Source organism: Aethalodelphis obliquidens, unplaced genomic scaffold (genome assembly GCF_003676395.1).
Source record: "Aethalodelphis obliquidens isolate GAN/ISIS:26980383/991018 unplaced genomic scaffold, ASM367639v1 scaffold62, whole genome shotgun sequence".
NCBI lineage: Eukaryota > Metazoa > Chordata > Mammalia > Artiodactyla > Delphinidae > Aethalodelphis > Aethalodelphis obliquidens.
The window spans coordinates 8821286-8846788 of NW_020838006.1; the positions used below are offsets into that span (position 1 = coordinate 8821286).

At 45.3% G+C, this 25503-nt stretch overlaps 1 protein-coding gene across 3 annotated transcripts in view; it reads left to right on the forward strand.

Annotated features, from left to right (window-relative positions):
- The window catches only part of ITGA9 (integrin subunit alpha 9), a 353650-nt gene that overhangs the window by 258492 nt on the left and 69655 nt on the right, over positions 1-25503 (forward strand). For all 3 annotated transcript variants that reach the window (XR_003429002.1, XM_027088159.1, XM_027088160.1), the window contains exons 19-22: positions 12425-12511; positions 15914-15993; positions 23115-23204; positions 25317-25425. Coding sequence is in view for 2 of the 3 variants with exons in the window: in XM_027088159.1 (XP_026943960.1) it covers positions 12425-12511; positions 15914-15993; positions 23115-23204; positions 25317-25425 (366 nt within the window). In the remaining variant the exon portion in view is untranslated. The remainder of the gene's footprint in view (positions 1-12424; positions 12512-15913; positions 15994-23114; positions 23205-25316; positions 25426-25503) is intronic.

Here is a 25503-nt window from a genome sequence, read left to right on the forward strand (position 1 = left end):
TATTTTCCCCTAATCTGAGGGTTGTCTTTTCGTCTTGTTTATGGTTTCCTTTGCTGTGCAAAAGCTTTTAAGTTTCATTAGGTCCCATTTGTTTATTTTTGTTTTTATTTCCATTTCTGTAGGAGGTGGGTCAAGAAGGATCTTGCTGTGATTTATGTCATAGAGTGTTCTGCCTATGAACTCTGTTCCTCTAAGAGTTTTATAGTGTCTGGCCTTACATTTAGGTCTCCAATCCATTTTGAGTTTACTTTTGTGTATGGTGTTAGGGAGTGTTCTAATTTCACTCTTTTACATGTAGCTGTCCAGTTTTCCCAGCACCACTTATTGAAGAGGCTGTCTTTTCTCCATTGTATATTCTTGCCTCCTTTATCAAAGATAAGGTGACCATATGTGTGTGGGTTTATCTCTGGGCTTTCTATCCTGTTCCATTGATCTGTATTTCTGTTTTTGTGCCAGTACCATACTGTCTTGATTACTGTAGCTTTGTAGTATAGTCTGAAGTCAGGGAGCCTGATTCCTACAGCTCCATTTTTCTTTCTCAAGATTGCTTTGGCTATTCGGGGTCTTTTGTGTTTCCATTACAAATTGTGAATTTTTTTTTTCTAGTTCTGAGAAAAATGCCATTGGTAGTTTGATAGCGATTGCACTGAATCTGTAGATTGCTTTGGGTAGTATAGTCATTTTCACAATGTTGATTCTTCCAATCCAAGAACATGGTATATTTCTCCATCTGTTTGTATCATCCTTAATTTCTTTCATCAGTGTCTTACAGTTTTCTGCATACAGGTCTTTTGTCTCCTTAGGTAGGTTTATTCCTAGATATTTTATTCTTTTTGTTGCAATGGTAAATGGGAGTGTTTTCTTGATTTCACTTTCAGATTTTTCATCATTAGTGTATAGGAATGCAAGAGATTTCTGTGCCTTAATTTTGTATCCTGCTACTCTACCAAATTCATTGATTAGCTCTAGTAGTTTTCTGGTGGCATCTTTAGGATTCTCTATGTCTAGTATCGTGTCATCTGCAAACAGTGACAGTTTTACTTCTTCTCCAATTTGGATTCTTTTTATTTCTTTTTCTTCTCTGATTGCTGTGGCTAAAACTTCCAAAACTATGTTGAATAAGAGTGGTGAGACTGGGCAACCTTGTCTTGTTCCTGATCTTAGTGGAAATGGTTTCAGTTTTTCACCATTGAGAACGATGTTGGCTGTGGGTTTGTCATATATGGCCTTTATTATGTTGAGATAAGTTCCCTCTATGTCTACTCTCTGGAGTGTTTTTATCATAAATGGGTGTTGAATTTTGTCAAAGCTTTCTCTGCATCTACTGAGATGATCATATGGTTTTTCTCCTTCAATTTGTTAATACAGTTTATCACATTGATTGATTTGCATATATTGGAGAATCCTTGCATTCCTGGGATAAATCCCACTAGATCATGGTGTATGACCCTTTAAATGTGCTTTTGGATTGTTTGCTAGTATTTTGTTGAGGACTTTTGCATCAATGATCATCAGTGATATTGGCCTGTAGTTTTTTTTTGTGACATCTTTGTCTGGTTTTGGTATCTGGGTGATGGTGACCTCATAGAATGAGTTTGGGAGTGTTCCTTCCTCCACTATATTTTGGAAGAGTTTGAGAAGGACAGGTGTTAGCTCTTCTTTAAATGTTTGATAGAATTCGCCTGTGAAGCCATCTGGTCCTGGGCTTTTGTTTGTTGGAAGATTTTTAATCACAGTCTCAATTTCAGTGCTTGTGATTGGTCTGTTTATATTTTCTGTTTCTTTCTGGTTCAGTCTCAGTAGGTTGTGCTTTTCTAAGAATTTGTCCATTTCTTCCAGGTTGTCTGTTTTATTGGCATAGAGTTGCTTGTAGTAATCTTTCATGCTCCTTTGTATTTCTGCAGTGTCAGTTTTTGCTTTTCCTTTTTCATTTCTAATTCTGTTGATTTGAGTCTTCTCCCTTTTCCTCTTGATGAGTCTGGCTGATGGTTTATCAATTTTGTTTATCTTCTCAAAGAACCAGCTTTTAGTTTTATTGATCTTAGCTATTGTTTCCTTCATTTCTTTTTCATTTATTTCTGCTCTGATATTTATGATTTCTTTCCTTCTGCTAACTTTGGGGTTTTTTGTTCTTCTTTCTCTGATTGCTTTAGGTGTAAGGTTAGGTTGTTGATTTGTGTTGTTTCTTGTTTCTTGAGGTAGGATTGTATTGCTGTAAACTTCCCTCTTAGAACTGCTTTTGCTGCATCCCTTAGGTTTTGGTTCGTCATGTTTTCCTTGTCATTTCTTTCTAGGTAGTTTTTGATTTTTCTCAGTAACCTCTTGGTTGTTTAGTAGTGTATTGTTTTACCTCCATGTGTTTGTATTTTTAACAGATTTTTTCCTGTGATTATATCTAGTCTCATAGCGTTGTAGTCAGAAAAGATACTTGATACGATTTCCATTTTCTTAAATTTACCAAGGCTTGATTTGTGACCCAAGATATGATCTATCCAGAGAATGTTCCATGAGCACTTGAGAAGAAAGTGTATTCTGTTGTTTTTGGATGGAATGTCCTATAAATATCAATTAAATCCATCTTGTTTAATGTATCACTTAAAGCTTTTGTTTCCTTATTTATTTTCATTTTGGATTACCTGCCCATTTGTGAAAGTGGGATGTTAAAAGTCCCTACTTTTATTGTGTTACTGTTGGTTTCCCCTTTTATGGCTGTTAGCATTTGCCTTAAGTATTGAGGTGCTCCTATGTTGGGTGCATAAATATTTACAATTGTTATATCTTCTGCTTGGATTGGTCCCTTGATCATTGTGTAGTGTCCTTCTTTGTCTCTTGTAATAGTCTTTATTTTAAAGTCTATTTTGTCTGATATGAGAATTGCTACTCCAGCTTTCTTTTGATTTCCATTTGCATGGAACAACTTTTTCCATCGCCTCACTTTCAGTCTGTATGTGTCCCTAGGTCTGAACTGGGTCTCCTGTAGACAGCATATATACAGGTCTTGTTTTTGTATCCATTCAGCCAGTCTGTGTCTTTTGGTTGGAGCATTTAATCCATTTAAATTTTAGGTAGTTATTGATATGTATGTTCCTGTTACCATTTTCTTAATTGTTTTGGGTTTGTTATTGTAGGTCTTTAACTTCTCTTGTGTTTCCTGCCTAGAGAAGTTCCTTTAGCAGTTGTTGTAAAGCTGGTTTGGTGGTGCTGAATTCTGTTAGCTTTTGCTTGTCTGTAAAGGTTTTAATTTCTCCATCAAATGTGAATGAGATCCTTGCTGGGTAGAGTAACCTTGGCTGTAGGATTTTCTCCTTCATCACTTTAAATATGTCCTGCCACTCCCTTCTGGCTTGCAGAATTTCTGCTGAAAGATCAGCTGTTAACCTTATGGGGATTCCCTTGTGTGTTATTTGTTCCTTTTCCGTTGCTGCTTTTAATATTTTTTCTTTGTATTTAATTTTTGATAGTTTGATTAATATGTGTCTTGGCATGTTTCTCCTTGAGTTTATCCTGTATGGGACTCTCTGTCCTTCCTGGACTTGATTAACTATTTCCTTTCCCATATTAGGAAATTTTCAACTATAATCTCTTCAAATATTTTCTCAGTCCCTTTCTTTTTCTCTTCTTCTTCTGGTATCCCTATAATTCGAATGTTGGTGCGTTTAATGTTGTCCCAGAGGTCTCTGAGACTGTCCTCAGTTCTTTTCATTCTTTTTTCTTTATTCTGCTCTGCAGTAGTTATTTCCACTATTTTATCTTCCAGGTCACTTATGCATTCTTCTGCCTCAGTTATTCTGCTACTGATTCCTTCTGGAGAATTTGTAATTTCGTTTATTGTGTTTTTCATCATTGTTTCTTTGCTCTTTAGTTCTTCTGGGTTCTTGTTAAACGTTTCTTGTATTTTCTCCATTCTCTTTCCAAGATTTTGGATCATCTTTACTATCATTATTCTGAATTCTTTTTCAGGTAGACTGCCTATTTCCTCTTCATTTGTTAGGTCTGGTGGGTTTTTATCTTGCTCCTTCATCTGCTGTGTGTTTCTCTGTCTTCTCATTTTGCTTAACTTACTGTGTTTGGCATCTCCTTTTCGCAGGCTGCAGGTTCGTAGTTCCCGTTGTTTTTGGTGTCTGTCCCCAGTGGCTATGGTTGTTTCAGTGGGTTATGTAGGCTTCCTGGTGGAGGGGACTGGTGCCTGTGTTCTGGTGGATGAGGCTGGATCTTGTCTTTCTGGTGGGCAGGATCACGTCCAGTGGTGTGTTTTGGGATGTCTGTGACCTTATTATGATTTTAAGCAGCCTCTCTGCTAATGGGTGGGGTTGTGTTCCTGTCTTGCTAGTTGTTTGGCATAGGGTGTCCAGCACTGTAGCTTGCTGGTTGTTGAATGGAGCTGGGTCTTAGAGTTGAGATGGAGATCTCTGAGAGAGCTTTCACCGTTTGATATTATGTGGGGTCAGGAGGTCTCTGGTGGACCTATGTCCTGAGCTCGGCTCTCCCACCTCAGAGGCATGGGCCTGACACCCGGCTGGAGCACCAAGGCTCTGTCAGCCACCCAGCTGGTCTTGCTAAAGCCTGGCCGCCTGCAGCAGCCTGACCAATGGAATATTCAAATTGGAAATGTTGCCTTAGCGCTGGGTGTTGGAGGAGATCTCCTTCGCTCCTTACCAGAAATAAAAAAGGATGGACAGCTCCAGCCTGAGAGGCTTGTCTGCTCACCCGCTGGGGTGAATGGGGGCTGGGATGGTGGGTTTATTTTTATTTATTTGTTTGTTTAGATTCTTTAGTTTTCCTGCCATCCCAAAGGGGGCAGTCATCAGCATTTATGGAAGTGTTTTGATTTGTCTTCATGTTGGGAAAATACATGATTAGGGGTTGATGTAATGCACAGGAGGAGCATGTTACAGGAATAAGCTTATTCAAGTCATTTCTGATTTGTGTTGGTTTTTTTAAATGCAATATGATTTTTACTCATTTTAAAGCATCCGTAGCACCAAGAGGACTGTTTGGGAGGAGCCTCCCTTGTCTCCACTTTGATAAGAAAATTGCTCCTCCTGGGACAGCTGACTTCCCACTGCCTGTGATGGGTACAGGGTTGTTCAAAGTGCACGCTCCAAATTCAGCACTCCTTAGCTTCGGAGGGGATTTTGGCTTTAACAGTTATGTGGTTCATCTGTCTCAAGCATTTGTTTTGACTCTAGCTCTTGCTTGCTTTACTTTTTTAAGCTTGGAAAGAAGAAACCCAGAATAGTCTGGGCCTTTACTTCCAAATGGGGGTTTAGACAAAAGTTTAAAAAGGCACTTGCTTTGTAGCACTTGCCTTGGAACCCCCATGTGTGCTGGTAATCACCTCTGTTCCCTCAGACTGCTGGTTGCCAGCCCCTATCCGGCAGGGCCTGTAAACCAGTGCCCCAGCCTTGCTAGGCTATTAGCCACGATTGGCATCTGTCCTGGCATCCCGTGTACTCCAGGTTCCTTAAAGGCCACACGCTCCATTCATTGGGTTTATGCTGCCCACCTGCTCAGGCTCAGTTTCTGTGGGTTCTTCGGGGGATGGGGAAGAGGGGACCTTGTCTGTGCGTTGTTTGGGGTTCCCCGCCTCAGGCCCCCTCTGGTTCATTCTTACATTGGCAGCTGGGAAATCCTGGGCAAGTGCTATAACTTCTCTGTGTTCCAGTTTCCTCCTTGTAAAATGGGCATAAAAAGAGGAGCTACCTGGCATGTAACAAGCTATTACTGAGTAGGGGCCATCTGTGGACTCCGTCTTTACAACCATCCACCCTGGCAGGCCAGCCCCAGTCCTATAAGGCAGGTGTTATGGCTTCATTTTTCAGGTGAGAAAATGGAGGCTTGTAGAAAGGGCAGCCTGTTTGTCGGATGACCCATAGCTGTTACATATCCGAGCAAATCAATTGGGACACCGATGCCAAAGCTTGTGCACTTTCTGTGCTGCATACCGTGTGCTTTTCTGCATGCTGAGGAATTCCATGGGCCCTGTCCCAAAGGATTCCCGTCTAGGAATAGCACTGTTTTTTCTGGTGAGGCTCAGGCTGACTCATCCTTGAGTGGGGCCAATAAAGTATTTCCAGGGAATAAACTCTTTCTATTAGCTCACTGGGCCAGGTTATTGAGAACCCCTGCTCACCTTTGACTCCTCAGTTAATTAGAGAATTGGGATCAAGTGCTTCCAGAATTTCCCTGAATTCTCTATTAACTGAGTGAACACAGAGCTTATCAGCTCACGGGTCACACCTCACATGGCTGGAAAAAAGGAAGGGGGTCTTAGATGAATACCAAACTTCAGTCAGACATAGAACATGAAGGGTCATCTCAGTTTGACAAACACAGGAGGAAGTAGCAAACGGGAAGATAAACTTCACACTCTCCCTGGAGCCCAGCGTTAAGTCCTGACCAGATTTGCGGATTTGCTCCTCCCACAGGGCACTGCGTTGGTGGTCAGAGCAAGTTTGGCTCCAGAATAAAGTCGAATGCTGTGTGAATGGGAAGAAGGAGCCTGAAGGCCAAGGAGGCTCACTAACTTCATGATCTGATTTCTTCCTGCCAGCCACACTGCATATTACAAGCAGGGCTGGAGCTTGGCTCCGCTGGGCAAACTCTCAGGGCCAGGACAGCCGAGGTATGTCTGGAAAAGAGAGGACCTTTGCCAAGGCAAGCATCTCCCATGCCAGGCAGACCAGCAAATAAGCTGCCTCTTGAAGTCCCTTCATCTGAATCCCTGAAGAGCCAAGGCTTGTTGAAGTACTAAGTGCAAACTAGGGAGCTACTGAGTGCCCGGTACTGAGAATATAGAGACGAACATGCAGAAACCAAGTAGGCTTTAATCTTGTGTTCTAAAAAAAAATGTTAATTGATGTTTTTCTGATCCTGAGAGTAATGTGTCTTAGTAAAACAAAAAATTTAGAAAATTTAAACTGAATTACTCAATCTCTGGGGAGAAACCTTGATAGCATTTTATGGAATTGGATGTGTCTGCTAGCCAAGGAAAAGTGGGACTGGGAAAATGGCCAGTTTTGTGAATCTTCTTAAAATAGGGTCCAGAATTTCATATTAAAATTTTTTCTTTTAAGTTTTGATTGGGACTTTACTTGAAAAATGAAACTAAAGATTATGAAAATAAGTTTATGTTATTCTACACGTAACAGCTCTTGTAATAATAATGGTCAAGGATACTTAGACCCAAGGCAAAAGTTTATTTGCTTTATTAGCATCTTTAAAATAGCAGTGCATTAATTTCTGAAATGAAAGAAGTAACTGAGTCCTGGGTAGGCAGCTTTTGGATGTGAATATTCCTATTATAAGGTAACATTCTTTGCTTCATAGTTTGCCTTTTTTTTCTTTAGAACAATCACAGAAAGGTCGTTTTTATGATGGTACATTTTTCCCAAACACTTCTCTTGATCTTTTAAATTTGAAGCCTTATCTTCTCAAGCATCTTAAAGTGTTATCATCCAAGGATAATTTTGACTTCTTCAACAGTTGTTAACTGATCTAACTCTGCCAGATCCAGACTTAATCAGAGGCTTTGAGTGGTTTGAGCAGTTTCTGAGCATCACTTTCATTGATTTCATGAAAGCCTGCACCTTTGCAACAGGTTTTAGTAGATTTGCACTGCATATGAGTTGGATAATCAGATTCTACACTGTCTGGCAATCAGGGCCAAAGGGTAGACAGTCTATTCACTGGTCCACATTACCCATCAGCTGAGAGCTGGTAATCATAAGTCTTGCAACAGTGCTGAAGGTAAGTTCTCCAAGCTAAAGTCAATGTAAGCAATGATTGAGGCACAGAAGGAATCAGAGCCACGGAGAAGCCTTGTCCCTAGAATCTCTCCCATGTACCTCCTGGTGGGGTACCATATGCCTGGTGGAGGTAAAAAGCACCGTTCCCCCACTAAATCACTATTCCTGATGCTGTCTAAAGCCAGGGCACAGCTAGTTTAGCTACATCACCCCAACATTCATCTTTTAAAGGTTCCCTGAGACTTCTCTGACTACAGGATGCCTGCCTGACTATGGAGTGGGGGTGGAGGTGGGCGGGGGTGGTACCTAGCTCCATAGTGACCCTGTTTTTTAAGGTTATGCCCAGGCAGGATCTAAAACCAGAGCAAAGGGGGTGCTGATACTGCTTTGAGATTAAGTGCTCCCTGATGGGGGCAGCTATGCTGACTTTATAACCAGTAGTTAGAAAGTTTTTCCTTGGGTTAGTATGGATTTGAACAACATTCGTTAGCATGTGAGGGTTCCCCTCCCATTGCCTCTCCCCACCTGGGAACAAATGCCCAGTACTTTCCAGAAGCTCTCAGTGCCAGCAGCCTCATCTATAAAGAGTATTGTCTGAAGTCAGGTTCACCGGAGAAGAACCTGAGATGGGGATTCCTGGGCAAATGATTTACTGCAGAAATGCTCTTGGGAGAAAAGGAGTGAAGGGAACAGAATGGGGCAGAAGAGAGAGGCAAACAGGTATGTGCTCTCAGCCTAATCCCACGGGGGCTCTGGAACATGAGTTGCACAGCACAGCTGGTCTCACCTTGAGGCAAAGGGGCAGCCTTTTGCACCCATGTCAATCATAGGCTGCAGAGGAAGGGTGTTATAACCTCCCAGGCAAAGCAGCTCCCATTCAGCCAGGGACTGGAAGTCATCTAGTAAAGGGGTTCTGGGTGCAGATCTTGTGCCGTCCACACCAGCAGTCACAGTGTTTGCTGAAGCCCATGCTCTGGGGGCCTCTTTGCCTCATAGCTGCAGTGAAGGGTGGAAAACAGAATTAAAGCCTTTCAGTCAAGGGGACTTACATAGCCATGGGAGGGCTGTTCTGGTGCTGACAGGCGCAGAAGGGTGATCCATGACATTCTTCCCTGTTGCAGCGTCCGGGAGCGCGTGAGTCATGACCATATACTGAGCGCTTTCATTCCTACAGATGTCTTTGGTTTTCACTCTTTTTGCTTGTCCCCCACCCCAAGATCCAACCGGAATTCTGTCATTTCTATTAGACTGAGTAGGGTGGAAGAGAGATGTGGAATAATGCAATAAATGCTGGTTTAAATGTTATTTCCTCGCATTTTGGAATTAACAAAAATAAAGTAGTTCAGCAGTTCTCAGACAATCAAAAGCAGTCTTAGATCAAAGCTGAGTAAACGGAGGTCCCCTCAATTTCCAGAGTAAATTTTTAAAGCCTAGTGAGTCCTTCACATCCATGTAAAACCTGAAGAAGTCTTCGGGGTGATAAATCTTTGAGAACAGATAGACCTTTGACTTAAATTGAAAACCTCTGTCCTGGTTTGAAAGGGATTTCCAGTGAGATATTGAGCTTTGGAACTGGGTTGAGTAATATAATTTATGTATATCCTGGGATGCTCTTGAGAGTAATTACACCAGGACAACAGACATAAACCAAGACTGTCCCAGGGAGTTAAGGTCACCTAGGCTTGAGCTCACTGCCTCTAATGCCCACAGACCAGTTAGCTAGGATTTAGAGTAGCTTGTACTTGGGCCAATTGTGGATATTGTTTCTTGGGCGAGGAATTATAAGGAAGAGGATGGTGACAAGAGGCCACCAACAGTGAATCATTAGGACCAATCTTTGGGCCATGCAGTTCGTGAGACAGCATTTGAGAAATCATTCACTGGTTTTCCTTATTGAGATTGCCGCTGCATGTTCTCGAGATTCCAAGAGCAGCCCCTCACACTGCCCTGTAAATGTCTGTTTCTCTGCTGGAAGATGTCCCCCTTCTAAGCTGTGAGCTCTTCAAGGACAGGGACTAGTGTCATTCAGATCTGTGTCCTCAGTGCTGATCTTGGGAGGTGATGTGATGACTCAGCCACTCAATGGATGCTCAGGGTCCGTTCCAAGTCCTGTGCCATGCCCATATTAGATATGCAAACTTACCTACCACCCACGAGTGTTTGGGGCAAGATGGGTGAAGGAAGCCTTGGAAGAAGGGCTGAGGAAAGGTGTTCCTGACAGTGGGAAAAACTAGGCAAAAGTGTGGAAAGTGTGGAAATGAGACCAAGAAAAGGATATTTGTGGAATAGTGACATATGTGCTCAGAGAGGTAGGGGCCAAATGGATGCCAGTGTTAAGATTTTGAGCTTTATTATGTTCATAATGGAGAGAAGCATTTTAAGAAGATTCCTCAAGCAGCCTGTAGAATGGACGAAAAAAAAGGCAAACTCATAGCAGTGGCTCCCAAAGCATTGCACAGTGGAACACTTACCATATCACCTACCATGAATTGAAAATGCTTATCTCAGGCCCCACAATCCCAGAGTATACTCAGACCACTGGGGCGTGGCCTGGGAATCTGTATTTTTTAAGGCGATCCCAAACCAATTTTAATGCAGGAGGTCCAAAGCCCACATGAGGGATGCTGACTAAGGTCATGGAGAACAGTTAGAAAAGTTAACAGTTACTGAGATCAGTTATCCCCATTAGATATCTAGATTGAATGCTGAAAGATAAGCTACAGTTCCCTTTTATATTTATATATCTCCTATGTTTTATTTCCTTGTATTTCGGGTTGTTTGTGTTGCTGTTGCTTTGTTGCTATTTTCTAAATAAAGTTTTATTGATGTTTAGAAAACAGACAAAAGTACACAAATCATTAGGGGCCCAGCTCAGTGAATTTTCACAATGATCACACCTGAGAACATCCCCAGCACCCCGAGAACTCCCTTCCACTTGCCACCCGCCAATTATTATCTTGACTTCTAATCCCACAGATGAGTTGTTTGTTTTTTGTCATTTCTACTTTTTGTGTTTGATAATGTTCATAATATATTAGTGTAACAGTATATGTGTATAACATGTAACTAAGTACGTATGTTGTGGTAAGTGCTCACATTTTTTTTTTTTCTGATTAGACTCACAACTTAAACTTTTTTTATTTCACCCATCTACCTGGAAGTGTGGGTCTGGGCTGAGGTGCAGGTCTTGGAAATTGGAGGAGGGAGCATGGGTGACATTTCAGAGCCAGAATCCACACAGGTTGGTTCCTTTTGGCTGCCGTTGTGTGTTGCAGAGTTGCCAAGGCCCTTGAGAAGATCAGGGCCTTGGTAGGGGAAGGAGGTAGGTTTTAGAGTCAGTCAAGAATGACCTTGGGGGCTTCCCTGGTGGCGCGGTGATTGAGAGTCCGCCTGCCGATGCAGGGGACATGGGTTTGTGCCCCGGTCCGGGAAGATCCCACATGCCGCGGAGTGGCTAGGCCTGTGAGCCATGGCCGCTGAGCCTGCGCGTCCAGAGCCTGTGCTCTGCAACAGGAGAGGTCACAACAGTGAGAGGCCGGCGTACCCAAAAAAAAAAAGAAAAAAAACAAAGAATGACCTTGAGGAAGTCACATGACCTCATTGAACTCCAGCACCCCAGCTTCTAGACATTCAGCCAGTGCTAGTTCTGTTCTGTGCCTTCTCCTTTTCCCATATCTGCAAACATTCTGTCTCCCCTCAGAAGTCTTGATTTGGTCTCAGTGACTCGGAGAGGCCCTGTGGATTATGAAGAGCCTCCTGCTTTTCTTTGACTTTGGTTGTAAACTATGTGTGCAGGTGGTAAGATGGCAGCTCCCCACGGCCCCTTTCCTGGTTTTCTCGTGCCTGTCTGTAGAGTCCAGCCCAGGCCAGCTATGCTGGGAACCCTCTCCTTGCCCTTGCACCCACCCCCACCCTGGGAAGGCTTGCTGAGGGTGCAGCTCAGCCCTCATTGCTTCATGCTGTAGAAGGAATCCCTGTGTTTTCCTTGGTGCGATTTTCTTAGCGTTTATTTTTCCTCAACTAGTAAGGTTTTGAAAGGCAAGATTAGGGTGTGAGCCAGAAAGGCAACTTGGATGCCTTTTAATGCAAACCTAAGGAGGCATCCAGCTCACGTGTGGGCTGTCCCGTTTCTCCAGGAGAGCACTAGGGATCAGAGCCAAAGGGCTGATTAAGAATGAAGAGTGTTCTTACTAATAAGAACCTGCTGTATAAAAAAAACAAAATAAAATACAAAAAAAAATAATTGCTTTAAAAAAAAATCACATTTTTAACTGTTTTTATCCCTACATCTTCCAAACTTTTTGACCCCAAAACCCTTTTTTAAAATGTAATACCCACAGAACTAATGTTTTACAGAACACAGTTAGGGAAACTCTGATATACAATAACAAACATGATAAAGAAAAAAAAAGAATGAAGAGTGGTTTTGTCCTCTGCACTGTCTTCCCAGAGAACCTCTGGCAAGTGTGGCGGCGGGGCGACTGGGCAGTCAGAGGAGGATGGGGACTTGGCCTGTCAGAGGCTCCTCATTCCAGCACAGCCAACAGTGGCTGTTTTCTGAGAACTTCCCTATAGCAGGACCATGTCTGCTGAAGCCTGGATTTGCCTCCCTGGGGCTCCTCCACATACTTGTCCTGGTGCAGCCAGCCCATCTCTTGGTACTTTTTGTCTTTCAGGAGGAAATGGGCATTTCCTGTGAACTGCTGGAATCGGACTTCCTCAAATGCAGTGTGGGATTCCCTTTCATGAGGTCGAAGTCGAAGGTAAGGGGCAGGGACGGGGCACTTCCTTGGCAGCACCCCCGGCCCTTCCCACCAGCCACTCATTCTGCAACTGCCTCCCCAAGGTTTCGTCCACACCCCACTGCAGCAGGGTGGCCAGCAAAGCCCTGCCTGGGCACAGCCAGCCCTGTCCATGGCCATCTCCAAGTCTGTTCCGGGGCGCCGTGGACATGTGGTCCTTCCCCTTGATCCATGTGACATACCACAGATGTGAGACACATGCCACGGCCTTTGTACTTTGTCAAGCACCATCTGGTTGGCCTCTTAACATTTTATTTTCTGGGACATCCCATGCCACTTTGAGTCCCTGGGACAACATAGGAGAAGATGTGGTCTGGGCTAGTGATCTACAGTCCTGGCTGTCGCCCCCCGGGAACTCACAATTTTTGAAGAGTCCTCTTAAAATATAAATAATTGTATTGCACTTCATTTTTTCAGAAAAGTACAAGAAAGTACAGTCACTTTGGTATTTATAAGGAGCCAAATTTTCTAAGCTCAAACAATAATATGGTTTAGCATATTTGGAGATTCATGGAACATTCTAGTATGTGCCATCATTATAAAGAGATGCAAAGACGTAGAAGATATGATTTTTGGAGGTAAAACTAGACTCTAAAAGACCAGTTCTGCCTTTTTAAATGGAAGCTGTTTTCCCTGCTATGATTTGAAGGAAATTTTATATTCCTTTGTCTACCTTTTTTCCCTTCCTAAAAATAAAAAAAAGAAAGTTTAATCCTTTTATCCTGCCTATGTCATAGAATTGGATCATTTTAATCTCTAAGGCTTTTTGGTCTCAGTACATAGGAGCTGTTTTGCAAAGCAGTTGTGAGAATATTCTAGTAAGGAAGATTTGCTCATTTCTTAGCAAATCACTTGAATCCCTTCGCCTCATTGAACGTACCTGCTCCAAACTGTGGTGGCTCTTATATCTGTGATTCATCAGCCTTTTTTCTGGCTCTGATCCTCATTCTGTCCACATTCATCCCAGGAGAAGGGAAGCCCCAAGTGGTGGCTGCCCTCAGGAAAGCTGGCAGAATATGGGCCAAGTCCTGTGAGATTCCAGGTAGGGTGAGGATGCAGGAGGAGGACCCTGAATGCTGAGCATCATTGCCTGTAGTAAAATATGGCACTCAATGCGCGCGCGCGCGCACACACACACACACACACACACACACACACACACACACATTTTATTGAAATCTTTTGAGCAACAGGAAATAGACTTAATTGAAACACTTTAAAAGTAGCCATTTTGGGCTTCCCTGGTGGCGCAGTGGTTGAGAGTCTGCCTGCCGATGCAGGGGACATGGGTTCGTGCCCCCGTCCGGGAAGATCCCACATGCTGCGGAGCGGCTGGGCCCGCGAGCCATGGCCGCCGAGCCTGCGCGTCTGGAGCCTGTGCTCTGCAACGGGACAGGCCACAGCAGTGAGAGGCCCGCGTACCGAAAAAAAGAAAAAGTAGACATTTTGTTGTAAAATCCAGCCTCCTTCCCTCAAACCTAAGGTGCGTCTTGCTAGTTTTAAAGATATTTTAAAAGGAAAACTTGTTGCAGATGGATCCAGGATCACTTCCCATAAAGAGAAAGTGAATAAATGAATACAATGAAAATAAAGTAACCTTGACTTCTGGGGCCTTAAATTTTGTTCATTCATTCTCTCTCAAAATAGTCACAGAGCCAACAGAAGTATGGATGTTGGATGTTGGATTTTTTTTCCAGCTTGGCAATGTCACTGCCTTCCTCCACATGCAAAAGTGAAGACCTGTAGCAAGGCTGGTCCTGGAGGCAGGGCTCTGGGGGTGAGTCCCTGGAGAAAGCCCCAGAAGCGACCCAGCAGGGATGGGGCTCCCTCTATCCACAGCCTGGCTTGTCCTCCCCTGCCCTCAGACCCTGTGGGTCATCAGGCTCCAGACCACCTGCTAAGCCTCATGACCACACTATCTGCTTACTTCACTGGCCGTATGTTTCTGTCTCTCATGACCAGCCTGCCCAGTCCCTGACCTTCTGTTCTCCCAGGCCTCTGGCTCTCATTTTGGCTTTGTGCTCAAATCTTCTGCTTCTTACCTCACTTTGATCTTTAGAGGGTTTAATTCAGATCTCCTGCCAGTTCAGACTCTCTGCTGCAATGAGACCCTTGACTTTCCCTTCCTTTGGGTCCTCCAGCTCTATTTCCTGTCCTGTCTCCATGCCCCACCCTCACTGTAAGCTGACAGGTCTCACTGCAACAGAAATTTCTGTCTAGAAAGGGATGTCCAGCATCCACTCTACTTGATGGTCCAAAGTCATGATCCAGTGTTAATTACTTTCAGGTAGCATTTAGTTCAGTAGAATTCAGTGTTGCAAAGTTAGACCATTGCCTAGAATTCTTCATAAAGGAACGAAATGACGTCATAAAGGAACAAATATTTAGATATTAAATAAGTCATAGACTCTCAGAACTTGATGGAATTTAAGGATCATTTTGCCCACCCTCTTCTTTTTTTATTGAAAAGCAAAGAGATCGAGTATCTTGGCCAAGATCACATAGTTTGTGGTAGGGCCTGGCTCTATAAGCCCTGCCCAAGGGGTCCTTCCTGATTCCCACACTTGCCCAGTGTGTATATGGTGAAAACCATTTGCTTGGAGCAGTGTTCCCCGAATCACAGGGTGCCCACCACTGGGAGTACTTGAGATGATTTTGGGTGGCTCATGAGATGCTTTTAGGTGATACATGGACATAGCACTAAACCACGTTGACTCTAACAGAAATTTATTACCTTTTCAACACTCTTTCAATCCTAACTTTTTGTGGGAGAAATTCTCCGGTAGCTCTACAATATCTCTAACACCTCCCTATCAGTCGTTAATCTCCCTTTTATCAAAATAGAGCAGACCTTAGGCCCAGAGCCTTCAGCAGGCAACAGAATTCAACATCCCTTTGTTTCCATTATGTTTATTTTTATGATAACCTCCTCTTTATGGCAAGTGATCCTGGATTCCCATCTGTGATAGTGATACAAATTCTTCTCTTTAAAATAGTCTTTAAACAGCAAGAGTGAGGCAATAAAAATACAAAGTACATATCACAGGTGATATGATAAGCAGATGTGGCAAAAACTGGGATGATGGTGTGTGAGTGAAATTTAGGAAGTCCTGGTTTAAGAGTTCAAGTGTATCGCTTCCTAACGAAAACCTCAGTTGCTGAAAAGAACAGCGTGCCTCTCGCCAGAGTGGGCTCTGGGTTTTATTGCTAAAGTTGTATCTCTGGCCTGACCGTCAGAGAGAAATGCACACAGAATAAAGCTTGCCGTGCAAATGAGCATCCAGAGGTCATAAACTGCAGAAGATTGTAGTGTTTAAGTTTGGAATGCTGGCTGATGCCAAATGTCACTTTCTTTTCCCATAGTATGAATTCAGCGTGATCTTTGATACAAGCCACCTGTCTGGGGAAGAGGAAGTTCTTAGCTTCATCGTTACTGCTCAGAGGTAAGGGGGATTTAAATTTTTTCCAAAGATGAAAGATTTATGGGACCAAGAAAGGTCATGCCCTGGTCATGCTTTGATGATGATGCCCAAAACGCCGAGGAGGAAGGAACCGCTCAGTGATAAAGCCCCAAACTGCTGCATAGAATCGGGTCTCTCAAGGATGGTGCTTGTCTAGTTCCGCTTGTGCAGACACCAGCTCAGAGAGAGCTGGGAAGGACTAGGGGTTCATCCAGTCAGAGGTAAATGATTTTACAGCTGAGGAGAGACAGGCCTGGAGAGGTCAGGATTCCAGCCCAAGCTTATGTGGTTGGTTAGTTCACAAGTGTCCTCTGTGGTCAGTGGCTTCTCATGGATGTACCCCAGCGTCCCTTGATGCGAGGACATGACACCTGCAGCCTGAGGGCCCGGCCAAGCCTGTTGGTGGAGGCCCCCAAGAGATGGTCCTCAAGAGAGGGCTTGTCCTAGGAGCTGAGTGGACAGATAGGGAAGGGGACAGTGCAGTAGTGATGTCTTCCCTCAGGACTGTGCTCCTGCCTCTCTCTCTCCAGTAGAGCCAAGGGTGCTTGAGAGAGACTCTGGGGTCATGAGCTGCCTCCACAAGCCAGAATCCACAGGTGCATTGAAGTACCATCTGGGTAGCCCTTGGCCGATAGCTGGGCTGGAAGGAGAGGTACTTAGGTGGGTGAATAGGGAGATACAAGCTTTGACTGTATAGGTTGGATACCCAAGGCAACCTTTTTATTTGAATTTTTATTTGGAAATGATTTTAAACTTAACAGAAATGTTGCAAAGAATAGTGCAAGGAACTCCTGTATACCCTTTACCCAGATTCACTCAGTCTTGACGCTCTGCCTCATTTATTTTATCATTCTCTTTCTGTGTATGATTTTTTCCACTTAACCATCTGAAAGTAAGTTGCAGACATCATGCCTCTTTACCCATAAGTATCTTCATGTGTTTCCTAAGAATGAGGCCATTCTCTAAAATACCCCCAGTATAGTTATAAAATTCAGGAAAATTAACGCTGATACAATGCTATTATCTAATCTCTAGTCCATGTTCCAGTTGTCCCAAAAATGACTTTGTAGCCACTTTTTTACTGGTCCAGAGTCTGATCAAGGATCAGGCATTCAGTTATCATGTCTTATCTCTAGTTGCCTTAATCTCCAAAACAAACTTTCATGCCAAGGGATCTGAGTCTATCCCAGAGGTGGTCTGGAGATCTGAACCAAACACTGGGAAGCCCAAGGTCAGGCAAGGTCCACAGAAAAAAGGTGAGATAACAAAATCAGGAACCTCATGGCTAATGGAGGCCGGGAAAATGGAAGGCCAGACACTAGATGAGCAGACCATGAAACCAGGGGCTTCAGGTCAACCAGAGAAAGGCGATTGTGCAACCACAGGTTAGCATGTGGCCAAGACTGGAGACCCACTGAATCCGGGGTGCAGAGCGAGGCAAGGGGCTGAGCCTTGTAAAACTAAGGCCCCCACCCACATGGTCACCTCTGAAATGAGGGTGCTCAACCCAAGACTTCCTCCAAGGAGGACTGCACCCTCGGGCACTGAGAAGGAGCTCCTGGTCCCACATTCTGAAAGAGGAGGTCATCTCCCGGACTTTTCAGATGAGCCCCATCGTTCAAGATAACAGGTGCCGGCTCAGCCATCTATCTGACCCCCAGGTAGAGCAAGGGGTCCAGCTCTGGATCGCTCCTCTCAACCCCATTCATGTCCATCAAATGTAAAGCACTGAGCAGAAGCTGAGAGGGAGCCGGGATGAATGAATGAGAGAGTCTTCCATCTCAAACCTCATCAAGACAGGGTCAGTCTAGAGACAGAGGCAGACATGGCTCAGTGCAGGAAGTAGGGCAGAACAGCCCAGGGCAGGCACTGTCCCTCACTCATTCTACAAACCTTTGAGCACTTACTACAACCAGCCACTGTGTGAGACAAGGGCAGATACAGCAGGGACCAAAGTTGGTAAAAGCCCTTCTCTTGGGCTCCTATAGTTGCTTCAAGCCTCAAAGCAAATGCACAAATCCATAATCAAAGTGTCTCCTGTCCCATGAAATAATCAAAACTTGATTTCAAGTTAAGGCTTCCTCCCTTCTGCCAGGGCAAGGCTGCAGGAGGGAAGCCTTTCTCCGGGAATAGTCTAGCTTTCCTGCAGTGGTGCTTCTACTGGCCCTTTCCCCCTTTTCCTGAGAGCCCCCCAGGCTCACAGCAGGGGTTGTGAGAGGTAAAAGGCAAACAGGAAAGGTCTTTCTTACCAGGCACTGCTGCAGGCACTCACTCAGTCTGGGTATGCAGAGCTGGCTCCTCCCCTTTGGGGACCCCCTCCGCCCTCCCACTACTGGGGAGGCTCACCTGTGCTTCCTCCCTTACCACATCTTCCAACCTCAGCCTCTAGGCGGCCAAAGATGCCTTCAGTTCCTGCTGCCCAGATTGTGCCCCGGGACAGGACCAAAGGTGACCCTACCCTGGCTCTTGCTTGTAGATACCACTCAGGAATCTTTGCCCTGACAGTCTCTGGAATGGTAGGTGATCCTTGTGGAGTCAGGAGGGGAAAGCCAGCAGCCCCCTCCCCTTACATTTCCTGGGCCTGCATCTGACTGTCCTGATCAAGGTCCCCTGAAGCTTAACTTAAAAGGCAGTCACCCTCCCCTGACCACAAACCATTTTCTCCAAAATCTGTCTCCAACAATCCTCCTTTCCCGACTCTGTTACATCCTTGACATTATAGTTTGGGTTGTTGCCACCAGACATAGTAAATCCTGGTTTAGTGCTTTCCTCTGAATTTTGGCATCTATTATGCCTCAGCCAAAACTTGCATTTTAACACCCTGTCGTACTCACCCCAGCCTGAGTGATTCTTGAATTTTCACAAAAACACCAATTAGTCAAAGGTTAGACTAAGATTCTTCCCAAGTGCTGAATCTTTCAACATCACCCTTGGTCCATTCTTGCCTCTTACTAACTAATGGCTTTGCCCCCAAAGCCTGAAGTCACTGGGCATTTGGGAGGTTCAGGTCAGGCCCCAACAAATACAACCCAACAGTAGACAGCAGCAGGACTGGTGGGGCAAACACTCAACGAGGCTTTGTTTTATTTTTTCACTGGAGTCCTTCCTCAGTCTCAATGTTATTTAAAGCTCACAGAATTAAGATTAATTTTCCTTTGGGAACCACTGTGAAGCTGGAAGTATACATTTTCAGAGCCCTTCAATCCACCACCACTGTAGCATATTTTTGCATTTAATGATGCTTTCTCTATTTTTTTTTTTTTTTTTTTTAGCATTTTCCTTAATATCTTAGAGCATGTTCTTTCTCCTAAAAATGAGAGCACAGCACGTCACAGTGGTTGTTTGACCCTCTTTACCTTGTGTTGTCATATTCAGCCTCCACTCCAAAGGTGATGACTTTCTGGCCTTTAGTTCAGCACTAGTGGGACTTAACAAACACTAATTATATCCTACATATTGCAATAGGACATGCAAACCAGATGGAAATAAGAACCACAGTGAATGTTAAAATACAGCCCAGCAATCCCCCAACTCCTGCACAACTTTCCAGTGCAGCATGGCTCCCGCTGTCTGTCAGGGTAGCATTGCCACAGGAATAATAGCATTTCAACACAGATGACAATTGTCTGAGCTTGCCAGCTTTGAAATCATGCAAGACGTGATTATTTTTTATTCACACTATTTTCAATATCACATCATTCACGTTTACATAAAGCATGGCTGTGATCTAATAGAAACGCAAAGCATAGAGAAGGTAGACTTTGTTCCCACTGCCAGAATCCAGAAGGGCTTCCCTGGGGAGGTGGCATTTACACAGAGGAGTCTGGTTTTGGGCTGAAGAAGCCTAGGCACAGTGGTGAGGATGTGCATGGCACAGCCTACTCTGTCACACCCATGTGACTGGTGGGCATTGAAGTGCATTGGGGATTCCTGACCATCTCAGAGGAAGGGTGGGGGACATACAAGGGCAGTAGAAGGAAGATGAGGCTGAAAGAGGAGATTGGGCTGGTCCACGGAGGGCCTTGAAAGCCTCAACTGCATTCCCCAGGCAGTGGGGAGCCACTGAAAGTTTTTGAAGAGGGGAGTGGTACAATGCAATGGCTTGCCCACAGAGCACAAGACTGTTGGATTTAATAAAGGGGGGCAGATGCTTATTCCAACCTGAAAATTCTCATTCTCCTGCTGTTTCTAGAAACCACAGAAAACTCGCCATTGTTGGGCAGATCTATCAGTGTGCTGTCTGGGTCTCTCAACACCTGGAGCAGCTGATATTCATGGGAAGGAACATTTGGGCAGGAAATATGACATGGAAGAGACTTTCCCTTGTCAAAAAGAGGAAACTCCACCTACTTCCCAATCCCATTTAGGGCTAATCAGAGGTGTCAAAGAAGGGGAGCAAACAACACAGAAACTTTATCTACTAGAATCTCATGTCCATAGACCAGTGGTGTTCTGATCTTAGGTGCCCATTGAAATCACCTGGGAGCCTTAAAAACTACCGATGCCTGGTCCACCCTACAGGGATCCTGATCTAATTTGTCTGGGGTGAGATCTGGGCATTGGGATTTTTTTAAAGGTTCATCAAATGATTACTCTGTATAGTCCCTTACTCTATACTAGGCACATTTTCACTCAACACACATCTGTTAAGCACCTACTATTTGCCAGATGCAGTGCTGGGCATATAAGAAAATGCTAATAAGTTAATTAAAGAACATCCCTTTATGTACATTAGTATTTCTATATAGCATTAGGGAACACCTAATACTGGTCGCTTAAATAATTAAATATCAGAATCTTCTAATTTCTTGAATCACAGATGTTTAGGAAGCTGTGTTATCTATTAAACTTGCAGCAGAATATTTCAGGCACCCATTTCTCTGCAGACTTTGGTGAAAATCTGGTCTTACTGTCCCAGAGGGCACCCACAGCACTTGATTCCGTACTGTGACGGAAAGATCCTTAAAGCTCCTTATCTTGAAAGCCACAGTTAAAATACCAATCGTCCTTTTCTTCCCGTCACCACCCTTTGAAGATCTCTTGCCTACTTGTGGATTTAGGAGGACAGAAAGTTGAGACTAAACAGTTTCTCAAGAGCTCCTGTCTCAGCAGCCTGGCTCTGCAGACCATGGGAATTATCCCAAGTCACGAGCTTGCAGAATAACTGGGGGCCTTTTGATGTTCAGCCTCTTTATCTCAACTTTGCAACTTCACTCAGTCTGGAGCAGTCACCCGATGACAGATGAGACTGTTGGGCCAGAGCTGCCAGCGGCCACAGGTGGCTGGACAAATGGCAGGGCACGGGGTGGCGCTTCCATCAGGAACCAATTACTCAGACCTGGCAGGATGCTGGGTGAGGGGAGGGAGCAGGCCCGGGCGTTGCCATCCTCCCATCCATTCAGGAGTCACCTCTGGTTTGCCCTGAGCAGTGATTGTACAGCTTTTATTGTCCCCTCTGGGAAAGGAAGGGCAAGGAAGTGAGGCCAGGTGGGCACCTGATCCTGCAGCTTCTGTAAACTGTGATGGATTCACCCCATATGCGGAAGACAGATGAGGAGTCAGGGGTCAGAGTCACAGAGCACCATTGTTTCAGAACAATAGGAGAGAGGAGGAGAGGGGATGTGAGCTGTTGAAGTATGGTTGCATTCAGCACTCGCTGGTGAGGAGAGGAAGGCAGTGGGGGCAGAGGGAGGGCAGGGAGCCGGCAGGAACTCTGCACAGGTTCAGGGAATGATGGGTGGGGAGTGGTGCAGATGAGCTGTGTCCAAACCTCAGCAGGTCTTGTGGACTCTTATGTTCCACCCCTGGAGGGTGAACTTAGCTTTCAACTGGGACCCTTTGTTCACTCTGTGTGGTAGAACCAGGTGCTGGGTTCAGCACCATATACCCAGTAGCCGTGCTTTTTCCCAAGGTGGTTGCTTCCCTACAATAATGATCACAATTCATGTTTGAAATTTCATAAAGTAGTGAAGGGAAACTAGGTCTTCTTTCTCCTCCTTTTCCTCCTCTTCCTCCCTTCCTCTCCTCTTCCTTCTCCCCTCCCTCACTCCCCCAAATCTGGTATCAGGAGAAGCCATCACAGTGGAAAAGCACGGGTTTTGGAGACTGTCCTGGTTGCTGTGGGTGCTTGGGGCAAGTTACCTAATCTGTCTGAGCTGATTATTACCTGTCAGTGGTGGGTGAGCCCCTCCCTCCGGGGTTACTCTGAGGACCCAGCTCAGTCATGCTGAGGAGTGTGCCTGGCACATGGTAGCCCTCAACAGCATCAGCCCTCTTGTGTTCACCTTTCCAGAATGACCCTGCAAGACTCCCCATTCTGTGCTTCCTCACCCCAAGGGGAAGGCCCGTATGTGAACCTGCTGGAGCCAGAGTTCCATAACAGGAACTCCCATGATATTTATCAGGACGGGGTTGACCAGGACCTCTCTCCTGGGCTTGGTTGTCAGTGGATGATGGGTGATGCCTGTAGATGGGAAATAGCTGCTAAAGTCCAGCAGACCCCTTCCCAGCTGCAGTGCCCTAACCTTGCTGGTCCATTATTCATGGAGCAAGCCTTGCAGAAGCAGCACACACTGTTGGTGCCCACCCATAACCTCTCAGCACTCATCTCCACCACACACGCACTGGACAGCTCCCAGCTCCCAGCACCTGCCTCTCTGCCTGAGGCTTTTTCTGGCCACACCCCCCCTCACCTGTGCACATAGGGCAGGTGCCAGGGATTTAATGCCCCCTCCCCGCCCCTCAGCAGGCCTCAGGAGTCAGTGGATCAGCTCCCATGGCCTCAGTTAGGGAGACTGGGGTTGGTGCTCAACGCTGCCTCCCAGAGTTCCCTGGCCAGACCGAGCCCAGCTGCCCACAGCCCTGACCTGCTGGATCACGTGCCCTGATTGCCTGCCTTCCTTCCTGTCTCCCTTCTCCACTCCCCACTCATGTCTTTGTGGGGGGGAATACAACTGAGACCATAGGGCACTGGGATGCCATACAGGGACCAAAAACAGAGCTGAGGGTAAAAAGGTGCAGAACGGAGACCTGTTGCAGGGAGGGGAGACACCCGCTGTGGGCGGGCTGTGCTGACCAGTGTCCCCTCCTCTCTCCCTGCACAGCGGCAACATGGAGCGCTCAGAGTCCCTGCACGACAACACCCTCACGCTGACAGTGCCGCTGATGCACGAGGTGGACACATCCATCACTGGGTGAGTAGCCGGGACACATCTGCCTGGAGCGGAACACTGTACTTCTCTTATGTTTGCTTGTGTAGCCAGGAGCCAGCAGCCCTGCCACTTCCGCTCCTGCCCAGCTTTGAAATGCAGGATGAAGCTTTAGCTGCAGTGACTCATGTCCTCCTCCCTGATTTTCTCCTCTTTCCCAGCTACCCACCCACCTGGTAGGTAACACAAGAAGTGTGATGACAAATACAAGCCCCATAATTTCTTTGAATATTCTGTACATCTTTCCATGCATCTCTTCCCAGTGCCCACCCCTCCAGAGTGTCATAGGATAGGAGGCAGCTTGATTCCTGGGATTAAAACCTTAGCCAAAGGCTCCTGGGCCAGAGGTTACGACCAGATGCATCCCAGTGCCCTGGCTGGCTCCCAGGAAGCCTGGGCTGCTTTCTGATTAGCCTCGAGTCACCGCTGACTTTGCGTGTTTCTGACCCTTCTGCAGAGCCAGCAGGCAGGGCCGATCACAGCAGGCCCACCATCTGCCTGGCTGAAGTCCTTGGCCACTCAATGCTGCTGGCATTGTTGGAAAGCAGGGCTGCAGGCAGGCACCCAAAACAACCCGGGGTGGTTTTCAGCCAAAACCCAGGCCTGGAAAAATGAGAAGTCAGTTCCTGTTTCCGGCTTCAGAAACAGAGCACATACTTCTTTGATAGTGGAAAAAGGATTTGCACAATTAGTTTAGATCAAATGAGGACCTGTTGAACCCTTGCCCCACAGGCAAGCTGAACTTTCTGGAGGTTCAAAGTTTCTCATTTTTCAGTTTTCAAGTGCTTCTGGGTCCCGGCCTTGGCTGGAAGTAAAAAAGTTAATGCGTTGCAGAAGGAACCATCCCTGCAAAGCTCCCCCACTCTGCTGGGTGTCAGGAATGAGTCTCCGGTGGGCGTTCCTGCCTCTTGGCGTTTTTCATCACGTTCTTTAGACATGAGGCATTGGTGGAATATATTTGCAAATTAACACAGATTTGCCTCTGTTCATGGCTCTATTTTTAACCCTGTAGTTTATTTACTTGTCTCCTCAGAGGCACAGTGAGAATATCCCCAGGACCAAGCCCCGTCCTTGGGGGATGAAAGAGAAAACACAGGCTCACTTGATCCCGTTGTCCAGCCCTCAGAGACCTCGTTGTGAGGTGTTAACAGCACCCCCCCACCCCCGCCAGCCCCCCTCCCCCTGCGGACGAAGCCATCAGTTAAACAAACGAGTGAACCGCTGATACTTCCAGGAACATAAGACGGGGCTCATTTAAATGAACCAGCTCTTGCCATTGGGTGGTACTGGGAACTCACTGCAGTTCCAAACTCTAATATACGTTAAGTTGAAAATAGGTGAATTGCTATCCATTCACACTTGGTACCAAAAATCTTACATTATTGTGTTTAGGCAAGTGAGCAGCTTCTAGAATCTCCTCTAGAATCCATTGTTTGTCTGAGAATTTAAGTAAGTCTGGCTTTGTCTAATCTTGGGGTTTGTTTTTGCGGGCAACGTTGAAAGCATCACTACAGAATGAACCGGAATTCTTAATCACATCTTACGTAGCCACTGTTTGAAATCTGAAGTAAAAAGGCTATCACTGAGAGGACTCAACTTTTAATACCTAATTCCTAGTAATTTTGGTAGTCGGAAAATCTTTATTTTTTTTAAATGAATTTGTCACAGAGTGGGGCTTAGGATGCCAAATATATAATTCATTTAAATTGTCATACTCTTTTTCAATCCACAAAATGTTTTTCAAATGACAAAACAGAACATGCGTAATTTTATAATCCAGTTTAAAAAAAAAACAGAAATCAAAGCTACCATCGTCTTCCTCCTCATTTTAAAAATGTAATCCTGGTACATGTTTGTATACGTAGCTTATTGATTTCACCTAAGATGACAAGACATTACTGGAAATGTCTGTTTACAAAGCGTAGGTCTGGCTGTGTCCATTTACAGGAGAGGGAAGGAGCGGTTCCAGAAGGGAAGCGTTTGGTGGAGGACACTGTGGGGAGCCAGGTTCTAGATTAAATAGGGACAGATGTTTGGGTTCTCAGGGTAACAGTGACCCTGGGTTGGGATGACAGATTTCATGCTTTCCTCTTTCAGAATCATGTCTCCAACCTCCTTTGTGTATGGCGAGTCTGTGGACGCATCCAGCTTCATTCAGCTGGAAGACCTGGAGTGTCATTTCCAGCCTCTCAACGTCACCCTTCAGGTATCCACCCCTGGAGACCTTCTCTGTCACTGGGGACCAATGGAAGGGCCCAAGGGATGTGCCTTCTATGAAAGGCAA